The sequence below is a fragment of the Lactuca virosa genome, chromosome 4 (assembly GCF_052849685.1).
Source record: "Lactuca virosa cultivar CGN04683 chromosome 4, Lactuca_virosa_CGN04683_v6, whole genome shotgun sequence".
NCBI classification, from domain to species: Eukaryota; Viridiplantae; Streptophyta; class Magnoliopsida; order Asterales; family Asteraceae; genus Lactuca; species Lactuca virosa.
In genome coordinates this window covers 231,680,957-231,698,517 of record NC_136429.1, presented here as the reverse complement: position 1 = coordinate 231,698,517, position 17,561 = coordinate 231,680,957, and the positions used below count along the sequence as shown (strand labels likewise).

General features: G+C 34.2%; 1 protein-coding gene across 1 annotated transcript in view; it reads right to left on the bottom strand.

Moving 5' to 3' along the window:
* Positions 1 to 15,611: 15,611 nt before the first annotated feature.
* The window catches only part of LOC145105698 (uncharacterized), a 2,457-nt gene continuing 507 nt past the window's right edge, over positions 15,612 to 17,561 (bottom strand). The window contains exons 2-4 of the mRNA XM_079042783.1: positions 17,360 to 17,561; positions 17,093 to 17,146; positions 15,612 to 16,238 (exon numbers count right to left, since the gene is read on the bottom strand). The exon at positions 17,360 to 17,561 is cut by the window's right edge and continues 21 nt beyond it. Of these exons, the coding sequence (XP_078898909.1) occupies positions 15,612 to 16,238; positions 17,093 to 17,146; positions 17,360 to 17,561 (883 nt within the window). The remainder of the gene's footprint in view (positions 16,239 to 17,092; positions 17,147 to 17,359) is intronic.

The following is a 17,561-nucleotide window of genomic DNA, read 5'->3' as shown; positions in this document are numbered from 1 at the left end:
CCAAACAGGAAACTCTTAACTCATTGAGAAGAGTAAGGTAGCTCAGAGACTAATGTGAATATAAGCCTGATTGGGAAGAAATTTTCGTACGAAACATTTCATTAAGGCTTTCGTACACACACATTGAGTCATGGAGGCTTTGGACGACATGCAGCAGCATGCTTCTAGGGACAACCTAACTAATTCGAATAATGAAAAACATATTAATTCATACGAAAAATTTTACCTGACCCTAAAACTACCTGCATTGTCCCCTCTGAATCATCATCATAATCTGCAACAAAATTCTAAAAACAAAAATCATTTTGGATTTTTGATTTTTCGAAAATTTAAGGACAAAACAAAAGAAAATCTTTTTGAATTTTTTATTTTTCGAAAATTTAAAGACAAAACAAAAGAAAATCTTTTTGAATTTTTGATTTTTCGAAAATTAAAAGACAAAACAAAAGAAAATCTTTTTGAATTTTTGATTTAAACATACGATTATTTGGCATTCGTTGAAGAATGACAAATATACGAATTCAAAGCGTTCGAAGCGTTGACTATGAACAGTAACCATTAACTCAACGCTGAGAATAAGTGACAATCATGTGAATTCGAAGCGTTCGAAGCGTTGACCATGAACAGTAACCTCTGAATGCTGAATGACTTTGTGTTATCTTCTATTCAGCGCCTCTGATTCATTCTTTTTTTTGCCTATCATTCTTCTTTTTCGCATGGAACAGAATTGCCATCGATCATTCCAAGACCTTCTATTATTCGCGTTAGAGATTTTTCATCCAAAGCTTTCGTGAATATATCAGCTAACTGATCAGTTGTTTTCACGAAATGTACTTCAATGTTTCCATCCTCCACGTGATCTTTAATGAAATGATAACGAAGAGCTATGCGTTTAGTCTTTGAATGCTGCACAGGATTATGACAAATTCTTATTGCACTTTCAGAATCACAATATAATGGAATTTTTTTCATATTAATTGCATAATCACACAATTGACTTTGGATCCATATTATTTGCGAAGTGCAAGAAGCAGCAGCCACATATTCTGCTTCAGCTGTGGAAATTGACACACACATTTGCTTTTTCGACTGCCAGCTGACTAATTTGCCATCAAGAAATTGACATCCTCCACTTGTGCTTTTTCGATCAAGATTACAACCACCCAAGTCTGCATCTGAGTATGCTTGAACGAAGAATCCAGTTTTCGAAGGATACCACAATCCTAACGAAATTGTACCTTTAAGGTAACGAAAAATATTTTTCACTGCAGTAAGATGTGGTTCGCGTGGATTAGACTGATACCTAGCACAATTACACACGGAAAACATGATATCAGGTCTACTTGCTGTTAGATAAAGTAATGAACCAATCATGCTCCTATACAACGTTATATCAACAGCAGGTTTGTCTAACGATGGTGTTAGCTTTATGCCTGTTGCCATTGGTACACGAAGCTTTGTGCTATTCGTCAATCCAAACTTTTCTAACAGATTTTTCGTATATTTTTCCTGATTAATGAAAATCCCTTCTCTGTTTTGACGAATATTTAATCCAAGGAAATTATTGATTTTTCCCATCATGCTCATTTCAAATTTGCTTTTCATCAATTCTTCGAATTCTCTAGACAAAGCAGGGTCAGTCAAGCCAAAAATAATATCATCAACATAAATTTGAACAAGCATTAGATGATTCCCCACTTTCTTTCGAAATAATGTGGGATCAACTGATCCTTGTTTAAATTTAGATTGTTTCAAAAATGATGTAAGTGTTGCATACCATGCTCTTGGTGCTTCTTTCAGACCATAAACTGCCTTATCTAAAATATAAACATGATTAGGATATTCTTCGTTAATAAAACCTGGGGGTTGTTCCACATAAACTGTTTCTTCAAGCTCTCCATTGAGAAATGCACATTTCACGTCCATTTGATAAACATCAAAATCTTTGTGAGCTGCATAAACCAAAAATATTCGAACCGCCTCGAGTCTTGCGACAGGGGCAAAAGTTTCTTCATAGTCGATTCCTTCTTGTTGTGAATATCCTTTTACAACAAGTCTGGCTTTATTTCGAATAATGTTTCCATCTTTGTCAGTTTTATTTTTAAAAATCCATTTTAACCCGACAATCAAAACATTTTCAGGTTTAGGAATTAATCTCCAAACCTTGTTTCGTTCAAATTCAGACAACTCCGATTGCATTGCAACAACCCAATCTGAGTGTTCCATTGCATTCTTAATTGTTTTTGGTTCAATTTTAGAGATAAAAACATTAAACATGCAAAATTCTTGATGAGTATTCAATACTTCATTCTTTGCACAAATTTGAGCTCTTGTCAGAACTCCCTCTTGTGGATTCCCAATAATTTGATCCTTCGAATGGTCTCTTGTCTATTTTTCCATGGGTGGATATGCTGGATCAAATTCCAAAGGGGCATCTTTGTATATTTCATCATTGTCTGAGCTTGCATTCGAACAAGCATCATCAACATTATGCTCCCCCTCAACAACATGCTCCCCCTCAATCTCAGCATTCAATTGTTCTTTCTCCCCCTCAAAAGAATGCTCTTCATCATCTAAAGTATTCGAATCCAATTGCTCCCCCTCCAGTGGACTATCACTCATAGTTTCACCTTCTTGAGGAGTCGATGATGAATCATCAGTAAGTTTTGAAAATTCTGGTATGTGATTATCAGGAGCATGAACTTCAGCATCAAATGCATGATCTGAAATTCCAAAAATCAAATCATAATCAATATCATCCATTTGTATAGATTCAGTTTCAACTTGTGTTTCTTGTAAAATTGGATGATTCTTAAATCTATGCTCATTAGATTTAACATAATAATCATCGAATGTGAGATTGAACGTTTCTTCCACTTTTCGTGTTAGCTTATTTAACACTCGATATGCCACTGAATTGTGTGAATATCCAAGAAAAATTCCTTCATCAGCTTTTGCTTGAAACTTCGAAAGATGATCCTTGAGATTCATAATAAAACACCTACATCCGAAAACATGAAAAAACTTCACATTAGGTTTACGATTATTCAGAATTTCGTATGGTGTAATATTAAATCGACGATGAATGAATGATCTGTTTTGAGTAAAACATGCAGTTGAAACAACTTCAGCCCATAGATATTGAGGTAAATTTGCATATGCCAACATGGTTCTTGCTGCTTCGCATAAAGAGCGATTCCTTCGTTCTACAACACCATTTTGTTGTGGTGTATATGGTGATGAAAAATTATGCGAAATTCCTTTGTCCACCAAAAATGAATCAAGAATTTTGTTCTTAAATTCAGTTCCATGATCACTCTTGATTTTTCTAACAGTCTTCTTCAACATGGTTTCTATCTTTTTGATAAAGTCAATCATAATTTGTGCAACTTCAGATTTGAGCCTGAGAAAATAAACCCACGTAAATCTGGAAAAATCGTCAACAATAACTAAAATGTACCGTTTATTGTTGAGAGTTGAAACAGTCGAAGGACCACACAAATCAATATGTATCAACTCAAGAGGTGCAACAATTTTCGAATCAATTGTGATTGGATGACCTTGTTTATGTTGCTTTCCAACTTCACAAGCTGCACATAAAGAATCCTTGTCAAATTTAAGTATAGGTAAACCTCTTACCAGATCTTGTACCACAACTTTATTTATGTTTCGAAAGTTGAGATGTGAAAGTCTTCGATGCCATAACCAGCTTAAATCAGATGTAGCTTTCGAAAGAAGACATACTGCTGGTTTGCCTACAATTGGATTGAAGTCCAAAGTGAACATGTCACCTTTCCTTTTAGATTTCAGTAATATTTCGTTTTTGTTAACATTCGAAATAACACTTCCTTCTTGGTTGAAAAGAACTTGATTGCCAGTGCCCACAACAAGTTGAGAAACACTAATCAAGTTATGTTGAAGACCTTCAACATATGCAACACGATTCACTGTGAATTGTCCATTTGTGATTTTTCCATATCCCATAACTTGACACTTTTGATTGTTCCCAAACTTTACTACTCCAGCATTTTTGAGACTTCGAAAATCTCTTAAATTCTCCTTCTTTCCAGTCATGTGACGAGAGCAACCACTATCAATGTACCATTTGTTATCATATTGCTCGTCACACAATACCTGCAATCAATGAAAAATTTTAGGTACCCAAGGCTTTTTGGGTCCTTGGAAATTAGATTTCAATTTCGAATGAAATGAAGAACTTTTAACCCAATCACAAACTTTGGTTTTGAGACTATTAATTAAGTTCACTTCATCATCTAAAGGAACTGAAACATAAGTGTTTGATAGTTTCGAATGTTCACTGACTTTTCCCTTCGCATCTTGAGTTTGTGATTGAACAGCCTTCGCTTTTGTGACAGGTTTCCATGTTTTGACTGAGATATTCGAATCCTTAGATGATGAGCTGCCATTCGAAGAAGTATTGACATACTTTTCGTATGCTTCATGAATTTGCTCTTTTGAATATTTATTTGACTGATACATTTTTCCTCTTCCGTCAAGCCAATGATCAATGTTCTTCCTTGAAGTCATTCCTTTTTCCCGTGACATCCTCATAGTTTCTTTCTTTGTGTAATTAGGAAAATTTGGCTTTTGAGGTACAAAATCAACTTTGGGTTTGGTAACATAAGAGTAAGCATAGGATGTATCAATTTTTGATTTAAAATGTTGACGTTGAAAAACTTTTTGATTTGAATTGGATCTTTCTGAAAAATCTCTTGTTTTGTTAGGTTCAGAAACTTTCGAAAACTTTGTTTGCTTATGTACTTCAGACCTTGTTTGATTTGATTGAGATGATTGTTGAGTTTTTGGAAAATAATCATTTTTAACTTTGAAAACCTTTTTGATGGATTGTGATTCAGACATCTCTTGAGACTCAATATTTTGCCAAAATATTTTCTTTCGTGCTTGTCTTTTTGAAATGTTGTTTTCCTTTAAAAATTTGTCAATTTGATCTTTAAATTCCTTAGAGTTTAATTTGACAACTTTTTCATTTTCCTTTTCAACACGAATTACTTTCTCTTTTTCAATTTTTGATTTTTCAACCCATTGTTTTTGTGGTTTTTGTCGTTGAAAAATATATGAATTCTTTGTTAAGTTGTTTTCAACTGTGTTTTGATTTGCGAAAAAACCTTCCTCAGTTGTTTTTGAATTATCCTCCTCAACCATCTTCTTGAACTCTGGTTTGATATTCTCAACATTTCTAGTAGTTACGAAAACTTGATTTGGAAAAATGACATCATCTGTGCATTTGAAATTTGGAAAAACCACCGTGTTTGTTTCAAGATAATGTTCACCTTTTTCATTCATCACTTTTTCGAACTTTTGTGTATCACCATACACTTGGTCAACAACTATTCGTGGAATTACTTCTTTCTTTGAAGATTTCTTTTCTTTCGAAACTTTCTCTGCATCTTCATTATCACTATCATCAGTTTGGTAATCTTTGAGATCCACGAAGTTCATTTTACTAACTTTCGAAGTTGTGGGAATATCAGCTTCTTTCTCAACTATCAAATCCTTAACTTTTTCTTTCCCTTTAGAATTCGAAGCAACATTAACAATAGACAATTGAGAACAATCAACATCTTCAAGCTCACTAATTTCACTAATATTGTCAGAATTATCTTCAATATCAGCAAAATTAGATTGAGAATCAGATGATGAATTCTCAGTCTTTTTCAAAATGTGAATTTGTTCATATTTAGTCAAAGTATCATTTACAATGTTAACTAAATCATTCGAATCAAGACATTCATCAACTTTGACAATTCCATATCTATACTTGTCATTTGGAACTTTGTCAAAATCAACTATTTCTTTTTCATAGTCATACGAAATGTTATCTACCTTAGCTCTTTCATAAGCTAAAAATGGCAGCAATTTTCTATGTTGTTCTTTACTGATTTCTCATGAATGATGAAGTTCAGTTATTTTCCCATATAATCTTTTAGCAGCATTACAGTAAATGTTTCTTTGTGCTAACAACAGTTTATTATCACTAGATAAATTGTCCCTATCAACCATGATATTCGTTATTTGAAGTTCTAGACAATCTATCTTAGTGATTTTCGAATCTAATTTCTTCTGTGTCTCTAGCAATTGCATTGACAGCTTCTTAGCCTCATTGCTAGCAGATACCACAATCGAATCAAAATAAGTAACAGTTTCATCAAAAGATACTAATTCAGAATTATAAGCATGTACTGGAATATTAAAAGATTCAAGAATGTTTCGTACCTTTGTGGTCATTGGTGATTTGTCAGCAGCTTTTGATACGAAGCATCTTCCATGCACTTCGTATGTTTCCTCCTCTGATTCTTCCTCCATTTTTGCAAACATAGCTCCATGGGTTGGATTTCGCATTTCCTCATCATCTGATCTAGATGACCAGATTTGATAAGTACAATCTTCATCCTCATTCGCACCCTTTGCAACCAGAGACAAATTCTTAGCTTTCGCACGAACCTCCTCCAACTTTTCAGCATAGTAGGCCTCATCCTTGATCTTATTCTTTCTCTCATCCTTCTTTCGAAGCATACAGTCATTAGCAAGGTGATTAGCACCATTGCAATAATGACAATCAATCCCAGCATCTCCCTTTAGTTTCTTCTCAGACTTTCCCTCAACAGGCTTCGAATCTTTCATCTCATCTTTCTTTTTCTCTTCCCCAGCACTTTTACTCAGAAAGTTCCCTTTTGTCTCAGACGACTTTGCCTTCGGATTGAAAGGCTTTTTGAAGAACTTTTTTCACACGATTGTTTGAATAAAAGGCAACTGCCTCATCATCTGAGTTCATGATGAACCCTTCATCTTCATCCGAAACATCTTTCTCAGCATCTTTTTCAGAGATCTTCGAAACCAAAGCTAGTGGACCTCCCAACATAGCCTTCGATTCTTCAGCTATTTCGTTCACTTCACTTTCATGAGTCTTAAGTTGGTTGTACAAGTCATTCAATGTTGATGTATCAAAGCTCTGTTGATTCTTCACCATCATGCTCACACTACGCCATTCCTTCCGAAGTCCCATAACAAATATCAGATTGAATTCCATGGCTGATCTAGTGATACCATATCGATTGCATCGATATATCAATTCATTAAGACGATCGTAATAAACTTCAATTGTTTCACCATCTTTCTGTCTGAAGTCCTTCAGCTCCACTAAACATTGCTTCACAGAATTAACTTTCGTCTTCTCACTTCCCTGAAATTTTTCCTTGAGATTGTTCCAGATTTCCTTTGCAGTTGTACAACTCCTCACGTAGTTGTAAACAACTGGAGGCAAAGCTCTTCTTAGCTCTCTTACACACCTTTTCTCCAGCTTTTTCAGACGATCAAATTGATTTTCAACTTCAGAGTTTCTAGAGGAAGAACCAATTGGTTGAACATTCGATGGTGGATTGAGATTGCCAGAAATGCAATTCCACAGTTCTTCATCCAATCCATTGAGATAATCCTGCATACGATCAGCCCACTGATCGTAATACTCAAGGATAAGCATAGGAATTTTGGTGGATGATCCTAGAAGATGAGAAAATGAAGTCATGGAATTCAGATTGAATGACGCCATTGTTGTACGGAATAGATCCTTGAGAATTTTTAAAAAAACTTTGAGAATTTGACAACAAATTGTATGATTCAAATCACAATCACTCTTAGAACACTCGATTCAATGAATTAAGTGCAGAATCGAATCACATACTTAGATCTAAACAATTTTTCACTTTCAAAAAGTGCAGAAACTTTTGAATCAAAAAGTTGACTCAAAAACCTTTTGAGCAAAGTGAAAATCAGATCAGAGATATGATACCTGCTCTGATACCAATTGATGAGACAATGAATCAAGTATTGAATGAATTAGAGAGTAAATTCAAAGTAGAATTGAAAGATTTGAACACCGATGTAAATATGATCTGTTTGGCTCTATTACGCTTTTGCAAATTTTACAGAGTACAATGAATATTCTGTAAAGACTTCGTTACTAAGACACTAGTAACCACTCCTATTTATAGAAGAGAAAAGCGTACAAAAAATATACTAAGGACTAAACATGAAGCTTCGAATATTATGCCCTAGTAAAATACATTATAAAAATGTTCGAAGACCCTAAATACAAACTTCGACTATTACAACATTTCGACCCTTACACACGCTCCACTAACGACTTAAGCAAAGTGCAAAGTGTAATTTCATGGGTTAGCACCAAATTCACATTTTCCTAAGTAACTAAGATTGGGTATTAATAAGAGTTTAGTTACTTAGTATTTATCATTAATACTTTTAATGAAAGGAGAATTATAGTCCTTGTCCTACCCGTTCGGCTAACGACCCTCCACCAGTCAAGGAAGCGGTGGGTGAGAGTGGACACCCATTAAACTGCCATTTTATAGGCAGTAACCTTATACCCCCTTATAGACCGGCTTCGTGAATGAGGCCTACTAACGGTAAGACTGACTTTACTCTTATACATATATATAAATATTATTAACTTATAATATTATAAAGTATAAGGGTTGAATTTTAACTTTTAAAATTCTAAGGGCTAACTTGGAATTAAAGTATTCATAAGTGAAAACTTTTTCAAATTCCAAAACTTGAGGGCAAGTTTTGAAACTATTCAAAACTAATTAATTCAATAACTTATGAGTTTAAAGTAGTTTTGATTAAAAAAAAAAAAAAAAAAAAAAAAAAAAAAAAAAAAAAAAAAAACTTTTCAAATTCCATATCTTGAGGACAAATTATGGAAGACTTTAAACTAATTAATAAAAAAAATAACTTTTTTTTATTGTAACTTATGGAACTAATTAAGGTTACACTTTTTTTTTTTAATTTAATGAAGAGACTCTTGAACCTCCATAACTTGAGGACAAGTTATGGAGTCATAAAACCATTTAATTAGAACTAGACTCTTCATTTTGTAACCTTTGCCAACTTTTATGAGTTTTATGATTCTTAAATGTGACTGTTCATATAACTTGAGGACAAGTTACAAAAACACACTTTGGAATCAACTCTTAGATTAAAATGGATTGAAAACAACTATTTCACACAACTTTTCTATTAATCTAAGAACCTCATAAGAACAAGATAATTCAAATCATCAATCTTCAAGAAATTAGCATGAACATACAAACTAATACAAATCTTGAAATTATGACAATTATCTTAGAAATTGGAATAGCATGAACATTACCACATCAAAAACAAGTTTATAAGTCCAAAAACATCTTAGGGTAATGTTCCTAGTCCAATTCCAGCCAAAACAATCGAATATATGCATCCAACTCGATTTTTCAGCTACTTTTGCAAGTATAACAAGAAAACAAGCCTAGGCTCTGATACCACTGTTGGGTTTTGCGCATTCTAACACTCCTAAGTGTACATGCAACCCTAAATACCTTGGATCTATGTTTTCTCTATTATACATACAATTATGAACATCCAAGGTATTATCCTAATATAGCATACAAAATAATAAATATAACAAGATAGAATACATACCTCTTTGATGTAGAATGTCTTCATGAAGCTTGAGTGCCTAGTGCCCCAAGTGTGACACCTCAAATGGTTCACACAACACCAAATACACTTGGAATAACTTGAGAGAAACTTGAACACTCCTTAAAATCGTCTAGCCCTCACACTCACACATTAGTGCACGATTTCTTGAGCCATGGGATTCTTTTATGTGGTGGCTATTAGGGTTACACCATGTAACTCATAACTTTACCCATTCCTTATGCTCCATGGATTTTAACCTCCATGGAGTATCCGTGGGTCACCCCATGGACTTAGTCCAACATAAGGAAACTTGGAAGCCCACATATATAAGAATGAATGATTTACACAATCAACCCATATATTTAATTAGTCTCCTTTTGATCACTTAATTAATTTCAAATTAATTCTTGATCAATACTAATTAAATAACCTTATTAATATATTAGAACTTATAATATATTAACCAACCTTAAGTGTTATTTCTCTCATTATAGTCTATCCAAATGCATGATGCCATGCAACCCAAATGGACCATGTCGGGTCGGGTCAAGTCTTACCAATTATAGTTATGGACTTAGACATTAATCCAACAAGAGGGACACACAGTCCGTTTCTGCAGGGCACCGGGTCAACCGATCTCCCAAGTCCCCGGAGTTGAAGAAAACCAAGCCTGTTATGGCTGTGGTGAGACCGAACACTGCCAGAGGGACTGCCCGATAACAAAGAACTCAGGCGCGGATGGAACAATTCTAATGATCACCGCAGGAGAATCGACATCGGAGTCGCCATCGAGCAGCGGTACGTTTCGATTTAGAAATTGCTTTGAAAATTAATTTATATTTATATAAGATTAAACTTGGGGTAACACTTAAAAGTAATTGTAATAACTCACTCATAGGAACGAGTCACAGTATTCAAGAGAACTAAAGGATCCGTTTAGAGAAGCTATGATGACTGAACATATACACCAGGGTTGTGCATAACTAAGATGTTGCAGACTTAGAGTGAGTAATTCCGCCTTAATTCATGTTCCTTGTTTGGTTGTGGATTTGAGGCAGAGTTACTCAGTCGACTGTCTTATTCATCTTAAATATTCATAACTTGTATATGACAGGCGATCGTAGTGGTACCGAGGAGGATCATAATATAAAGTATCATCACCAATTATCAAGGCACTTTCATTCGTATGTACTCGCTCATCGCGGTACGATACGTAAGAATGCTAACATCTAAGGGAAAACAGAAAGCACTAGAACATTTACAAAGAGTACATCGTCGAACACACTAGGGGAACATTGTCGAACACACTAAGGGTATATTATCGAACGCACTAAGAGTACACAGTCGAACACACTTGGAGTACATTGTCGAACACACGAAGAGTACATTTTCGAGCACGCTAGGGATACATCATCGTATAACCTACATTTCTTTCCAATCGGCCAAACTTTGCTCAGTAAAGAGTTCGTTGCTATCTTTCGTCATGAGTTGGCGTGGTCCTCACCATACTAAGTTCATATGTTTCTATCGCCTCGATCGTCAAGTTCTCGAAACTTTCGTCATTCATATCGACGGTCCGACATAAACCTCATTTCTATCTTTCGTATTCTAAACCCTGGAGTACTCATGCGAAGAGTACTTTGTCCTCTGAAACATTATCGTCAGATGTCCGCAGGCTATCACGAAATACCACTCGTCTAGCTGACCAAGTTCGCGCATAGAGGCTAAGGACGAATACAACCCACCTGTCACTAATCAGTGTATACGCGAGGGTGGTATATGATTATGATTACGCAGATTTAATATGTGTGTTTCCGCCCTATCTCCTGTTCCTTGTTTGGTTGTGGACCTGGGGCAGAGTCGCACATCCGACCGTCTTACTAATCCTAATTATATACGACTTGTATATACGAGGTAATGATAGATGGACCGAGTATGAACCCTATCACGAACAGTAGGGCAAGGTGCCAGGTCTACGAGTACGTATTCTGCCAATCAGAGGAGCGCAACCCCAGTAGTACTGTAAGAAAGCTAATTTCGGGACAAAATTCCATCTAACGGGGGGATGATGTGACAACCTGAAATTTTTTTTTGCTTTTAAAGCTCAGTCAGCCAACTCAACTGAGTGTCAGACTCATTGGTAATGAGTTATAGCCTGGTTAAAGGTCATTCTAAGGAGTTTTAAGCCTAGTACACTTGAGGAATGAGTGTTAGAATGTACCTGCTAGAGACACTGTACAACGAATCAAGCCGTAATCTCTTCACTTAGAGTTCACGACCACAACACTTGAGTTTACGGCCGTAAACTCAAGGTGGGCCGTAAACTCCACCCTATAACCTCATATCCTTCATTTTCTATCATTATTTCATTTCCAACTCAAGAACACTTCCAAATCCTCTCAAGTATCATCAAGTTCATCATCTTAGATCATCAAAAACGTAAGTGTTCTTTCCTTGATTTGTTGTTACACTTCATCTCCTAGTTACACTCTTTGATTTCATCCATGAAAACATTCATTTTCATCTAGATCTTCAAATCTTCAAGTTTCACCAAGAACACACACTAGTGTTCTTGGTCAAAATCGACCATTTCAAGCCTCTATATCGTAAGTACTCTTCCCTATACTTGATATCCAGTTAAGGTTCGTGCTTAGGACCTTGAAATCATCAAGAATGAAGGACCAAAAGGAGTTTACGGCCAAACCATCTCCCAAGGCCGTAAACCCCTATAAAGGTGCCATTTTGGCCATAAACTCTTCCTAAGGCTTGGATTTTACGCTAGAAAACTCCCTTATGCTTTGTAAGACCTTGAATCATCACCCAACTCATCATTAGAGAGTTTATGGCCCAAGAGTAAACACCCTTGGCCGTAAACTCCATTTATGGTCAAGTCTTGGACCTTAAACACTTCTAGACTCTTGCTAAACCTTAGAACACTTGAACCCTTGAGACTCCCTATCTTCAAGACCCTAAATGTGACCATTTAGAGAGTTTACGGCCAGGAGTAAACTCCCTTGGCCGTAGACACCTCAACACTTTCCATTGAGTGGGTCTTTCACATCCTTGTGTAGAGCAAAATTCCCTCAAGCTTCCTTAGCCTTCAAACACCCTCATATGCATCTTTGACCATGAGTTTACGGCCGTAAACTCCCTTGGCCGTAAGCACCTGGCCGTAAACACCAAACCATGGCCTTAAACACCCTTTAGATGAATCACATGTTATTTCAACACTTGGTTAAAGTGTTTCCTAGTCCCGTGAGGTGTTTCCTTGCATTTGGTTGCTTCCAAACACTATATTCATGCTAATATATGTGATTATATGTCATTTAGGACTTGTTGTGTCTCGGGACTTCGTTCGTGGAACTTCTCATCCTTACACGCGTATTCCTTGAATCACCCACATCAGGTGAGTTGATACCTCGTAATGAATCTTTTAACTGTTTTAAATGCTTTTAAGGGGGGGAATACAAGTTGAACACAATGATAATTGTGTAAATGTTTGCTATAAGACATCTTTCAAAGGATTGCTTATGTCTTTTATAAGTGATCAAAACATTTAAAAAACTCTTTTAAAGTTATGTTACTTTATAGTTTCACAAAACTCCGTTTTTAAAGTACAGGCATAACTTAGTAGATAAAAGAGTCTTTTCAATAACAGTTCAAGGAAAACATTAGTAAACTATAATAGGTATAGTTTAGGAAGACACTATTCATTCTCTTCTAATACAATAAAGCATACAAAGAGTCAGTTCAAGTACATTACTAGTAAACTATAATAGGTATAGTTAAGGGTTCAGTTCATACTATAACAGATGCATAGAGAAACATACTATAACAAGTACAGAGGAGAACATACTATAACAAGTACAAAAGGGGAAACATACCATAACTAGTACAGAGAGAAACACACCACACTAAGTACCAAGGAAAAGCACACTAAGTACCAGGGAAAAGCACACCACACTTAGTACCAGGGAAAAGCACGTAAAATCTATATTGTATTAACCGACTTAGGATGAAAGACTACTTTAGACTCCCCGAGGTGTATTGTACATTTAATACTACCTGGAGTCTGTATTTTATTACTTTATAGCCAGCAGTGTCACTGCTGAGGTAAAATATTATTTTCCCTATTACACTTACTTTGTGAACTTCTCACATATTCATTAATGTATAATCTATTTTTAGTTAATGAGAGTCTCACGCAGGAAAATACACACTAATACTAGAAACAAACACACATAACATTTGATGCCTTGGTAGAAGGCTACGTTTAGTAGAAAGGGCCATAATGCTAACCTTATGATTCCTTAATGTATACATCAAAGGATACATATATATCAATAGGATCCGACAGGTAATAGGATGTGTGCTCTCCGCTTCATTTCCTGTTCCTTGTTTGGTTGTGGGCTTGGAGCAGATTTACCCAGTCTATTATCTATTCGATTCTAGATATATATGTCTAGTACACATTGAGTCATCATAAGAGTACCAGGTATGGGTCAAGTCATAGGACACAGAGTCGATGCACAGTTTTCTAGTACAGAACATACTTTCCAAATCAGAACTTTTTGTATACAAAACTAGAAACTTACCAGTTAAGGGTTTAATCCTTTTTATTAAACCAGTATAACTTAAAGGACCTTAGGTGATTAACTCTATAATACTTTAGTTTATACATCATGGGTATATATCATTAATACCCAATAGGTAGTTGGATGTGTGTTTTCCGCCTTACTTCCTGTTCCTTGTTTGGTTGTGGGCTTAGGGCAGATTCACCAATTAACTCTCTATCCGATATTAGATCATATATAGCCAGTATAAACTAAGTGATTATAGAAGTAATCACTGTGGTCACCATTTTATTATAAGAAATAAGGGTTTTTCTTAAAGAATCTTTTCATTAAATATAAAGAAACCATTACAATTAACTCCATGAGTAACAAGTGAACACGCCAGAGTTATATACAACAATGATCTAACAAACAATGGAATGTGTGCTATCCGCTTTACTCCCTGTTCCTTATTGGTGGTGAGCTTAGGGCAGATGCGCACAGTCGATTGCTTGTTTACTCTAAGTTTTATACCACTTGTATCCATTTAGTACTCATAGAAGGGATTGTAGGATCATTTTTACGTATCTTTCATCAAAGTAGGAAATATAGGATTTCCTAAGAGGAACAGGCGAACTTTTCTAAACAGAACTTACAACTCACTACATTTTTCAACTACATTTTGAACAGCATTTTACTACAACATTTTACAACTTACTTACATCACTAAAATCTTATGAACTCACCAGCTTAATTGCTGATCAACTCTTTCAAATAACTTGTAGTCTCAGGAGCCTAGTAGACAGGTACTCGCACTGGGATTCAGAAGATGGAGCAGTATAGCTTCAAGTCTTGTTTGTTATTTGCTTATATATTCTATGTTTCGTGAACACACACCTTGTAAACACTTTCTTTCTAATGAAATGGTTGTTTATTACTTTGATTACTATGATGCATGTCTTGTGGTACTAAACATGACGTCCTCCACCCCAGAACGTTTCCGCCGTTCCGGTTTTGGGGTGTGACAAATATTTTCAAAGTTTATTTATGTTTATTCATAAATGAATATGAATATGATATATTCATTTATGATTAAGTTAGGAGTAATATGTCAGTATAACAAAGTTAAGATATGAATATAATAAAGTTCAGATATGAATATAACTTATTTATTACTATAACAAAGTTCACATATTTGTATTCATTTCTGCTAGTTTTCAATTTTATTTAAGTTTATTCATAATTGAATACCATCATTATATATTCATTTACCTTTAATATGTAAATAATAACATCTTCAACGATAAATGAATCCATATATTATGTATTCATTTATGAATAATTTACAAAATAATATGTGTATTTCACATATAAATTTACCATATCAATAAAACTTATTTAATAGTACATTAAAAAACAAATATGATATATTCATTTTAAAAGAACATATATTTCACATATCAATTTACCATATCAATATAAATGTGTTTTATTCATAAATGATTAAAACCAAAAAACATAAAAGAAAAACCAAAAACCCTAAATGTCTTTTGTTGATTGAGCACCTGCAATTCTTACTGGACATGCACGTAAATTGTGAGGAACTCGTTTTCCACATCCTGAAGACATTCTATGTTCTTTTTTAGAATTTTCATATGCTACTTCACCTGCACTTCGAATTCTTTTCTTGATTCCAGAACCTTTATTGCTTTGAACTTGAGGAACATGAACATTAATCTCTTTTGGAATAGGAATAGAAACACCCATAAGCTTGCATACCACTTCACCATCCATCTTGCTTTTCAATCCAACAGATGTATAATCACTCTCACTCTCAAATTCCTTCAACGGCATCTGTTGTTTCTCAGCAAACAAAGCCAATTTCTTTTTGTCATCTCTTACAATATCCAAACATGATTCAAAATTATAATTTAAATCATTGACTAGCTTCACATTCTCACAATCCCCAAAATCAGATTGAAGAGAACTAAAACGATAATTTCTTGATATCACATCCTTTCTCCATCTTTTCAAAATGTACCTTTCAGGAATTTCTTTAACACCACATCTCATCATTATTGTAAAAGCATGTCTGCATAAAACACCCATACGCTTGAAATGTTCACAACTGTAATTTATTTCTTTCTCTTCAGCTATTATTTCAACCTGATACAAAAACATAATAAAAAAATGAAAAAACAATTTAAACAAAAATTACACATTTACATTCATATATGAATACTCATATGTGAACAATCATGTATAAGCATTCATATATGGAAATTACATTCTAATCATATACAATAATACATATTCATATATGAATAATAATAAATAAATATTCATATATGAATAATCACATTGTAAATACTCATATAAGATATGAATTTAAATACATATATGAACATGTTCTAATTTTAAAATGATAAGAATATTCATTTATATGAATATTCTCATATTCATATATAAACATTACATTTTTCATAAAAAAACAATTAAATTACCTTAAATTCATTTTTAAATTCGTTTTTACTGTTGTTGTGTTGCACAATGTAAACTTACCACCCATCTTCAATACCAACATACGAGTATGTACATAAAAAACTTGCTTTATATATTTCCTTTTGCACGTTAAAAAATAATGTACTTGTATAAACCTTTGATGCGGTTAGCTCTATTTCTCAAGTTGTTTGCATTTTATATGATGCTTTCTTTGATGCCTTATCAAGCTCTCGTTGAGTATTCCTTTGCTTTTGATTGGCAGTGTCGTAATTCATCATGAAATTCAAAAGTAAATTACCACTTTGTGAGTAGGTATTAAATAATGAATTCATACTCTCTAACCTCAACGTAGTCTTCATCAACCCACACATTGCAATATCATTAAAATATCCAGGTATCCATGAATCACGTTTAGTAAACGTGTCTTTAAACAATCACGTGTCTTCCATATTGAATTCCTTCATAAGCAAACCCCACTTCACCTCAAAGGCATCAGGTTACATATTAATGTCCCAAACAAGCTTCGAGAATCTTTTTCTAAAGTCTGTGTTCGTAAATAAACCATCTGATATCTGTATTAAAACAAAAATAAAATAAAATTCTATATTTATTCATAAATGAATAAATATTAATAAGTAAAATAACAATAAATATTCATAAATGAATATACTAATATTTGAAAAAATTACTATATTCATCTATGAATAACTAAATACTATCTAACACGTTTGAAATATATTAAAGTAATACCTTGTTTTTCAACTTCTTCATTATATGCCACATACATAATCACTGCTTTGAGTTAGGAAAACATTCTCAATAGCTTGTTTTATTGCAGCATCTTGATCGGTTAAAACAAGTGTTGGTTCTTTCCCATGAGTTTTAAGAAACGCTTTAAGCAACCAAGAGTAGGACTCAATGCTTTCATTGCTTAGCAACCCCGCTCCAACAGTAACTGGTTTTTTATGATGGTCAATAGAAGTAAAT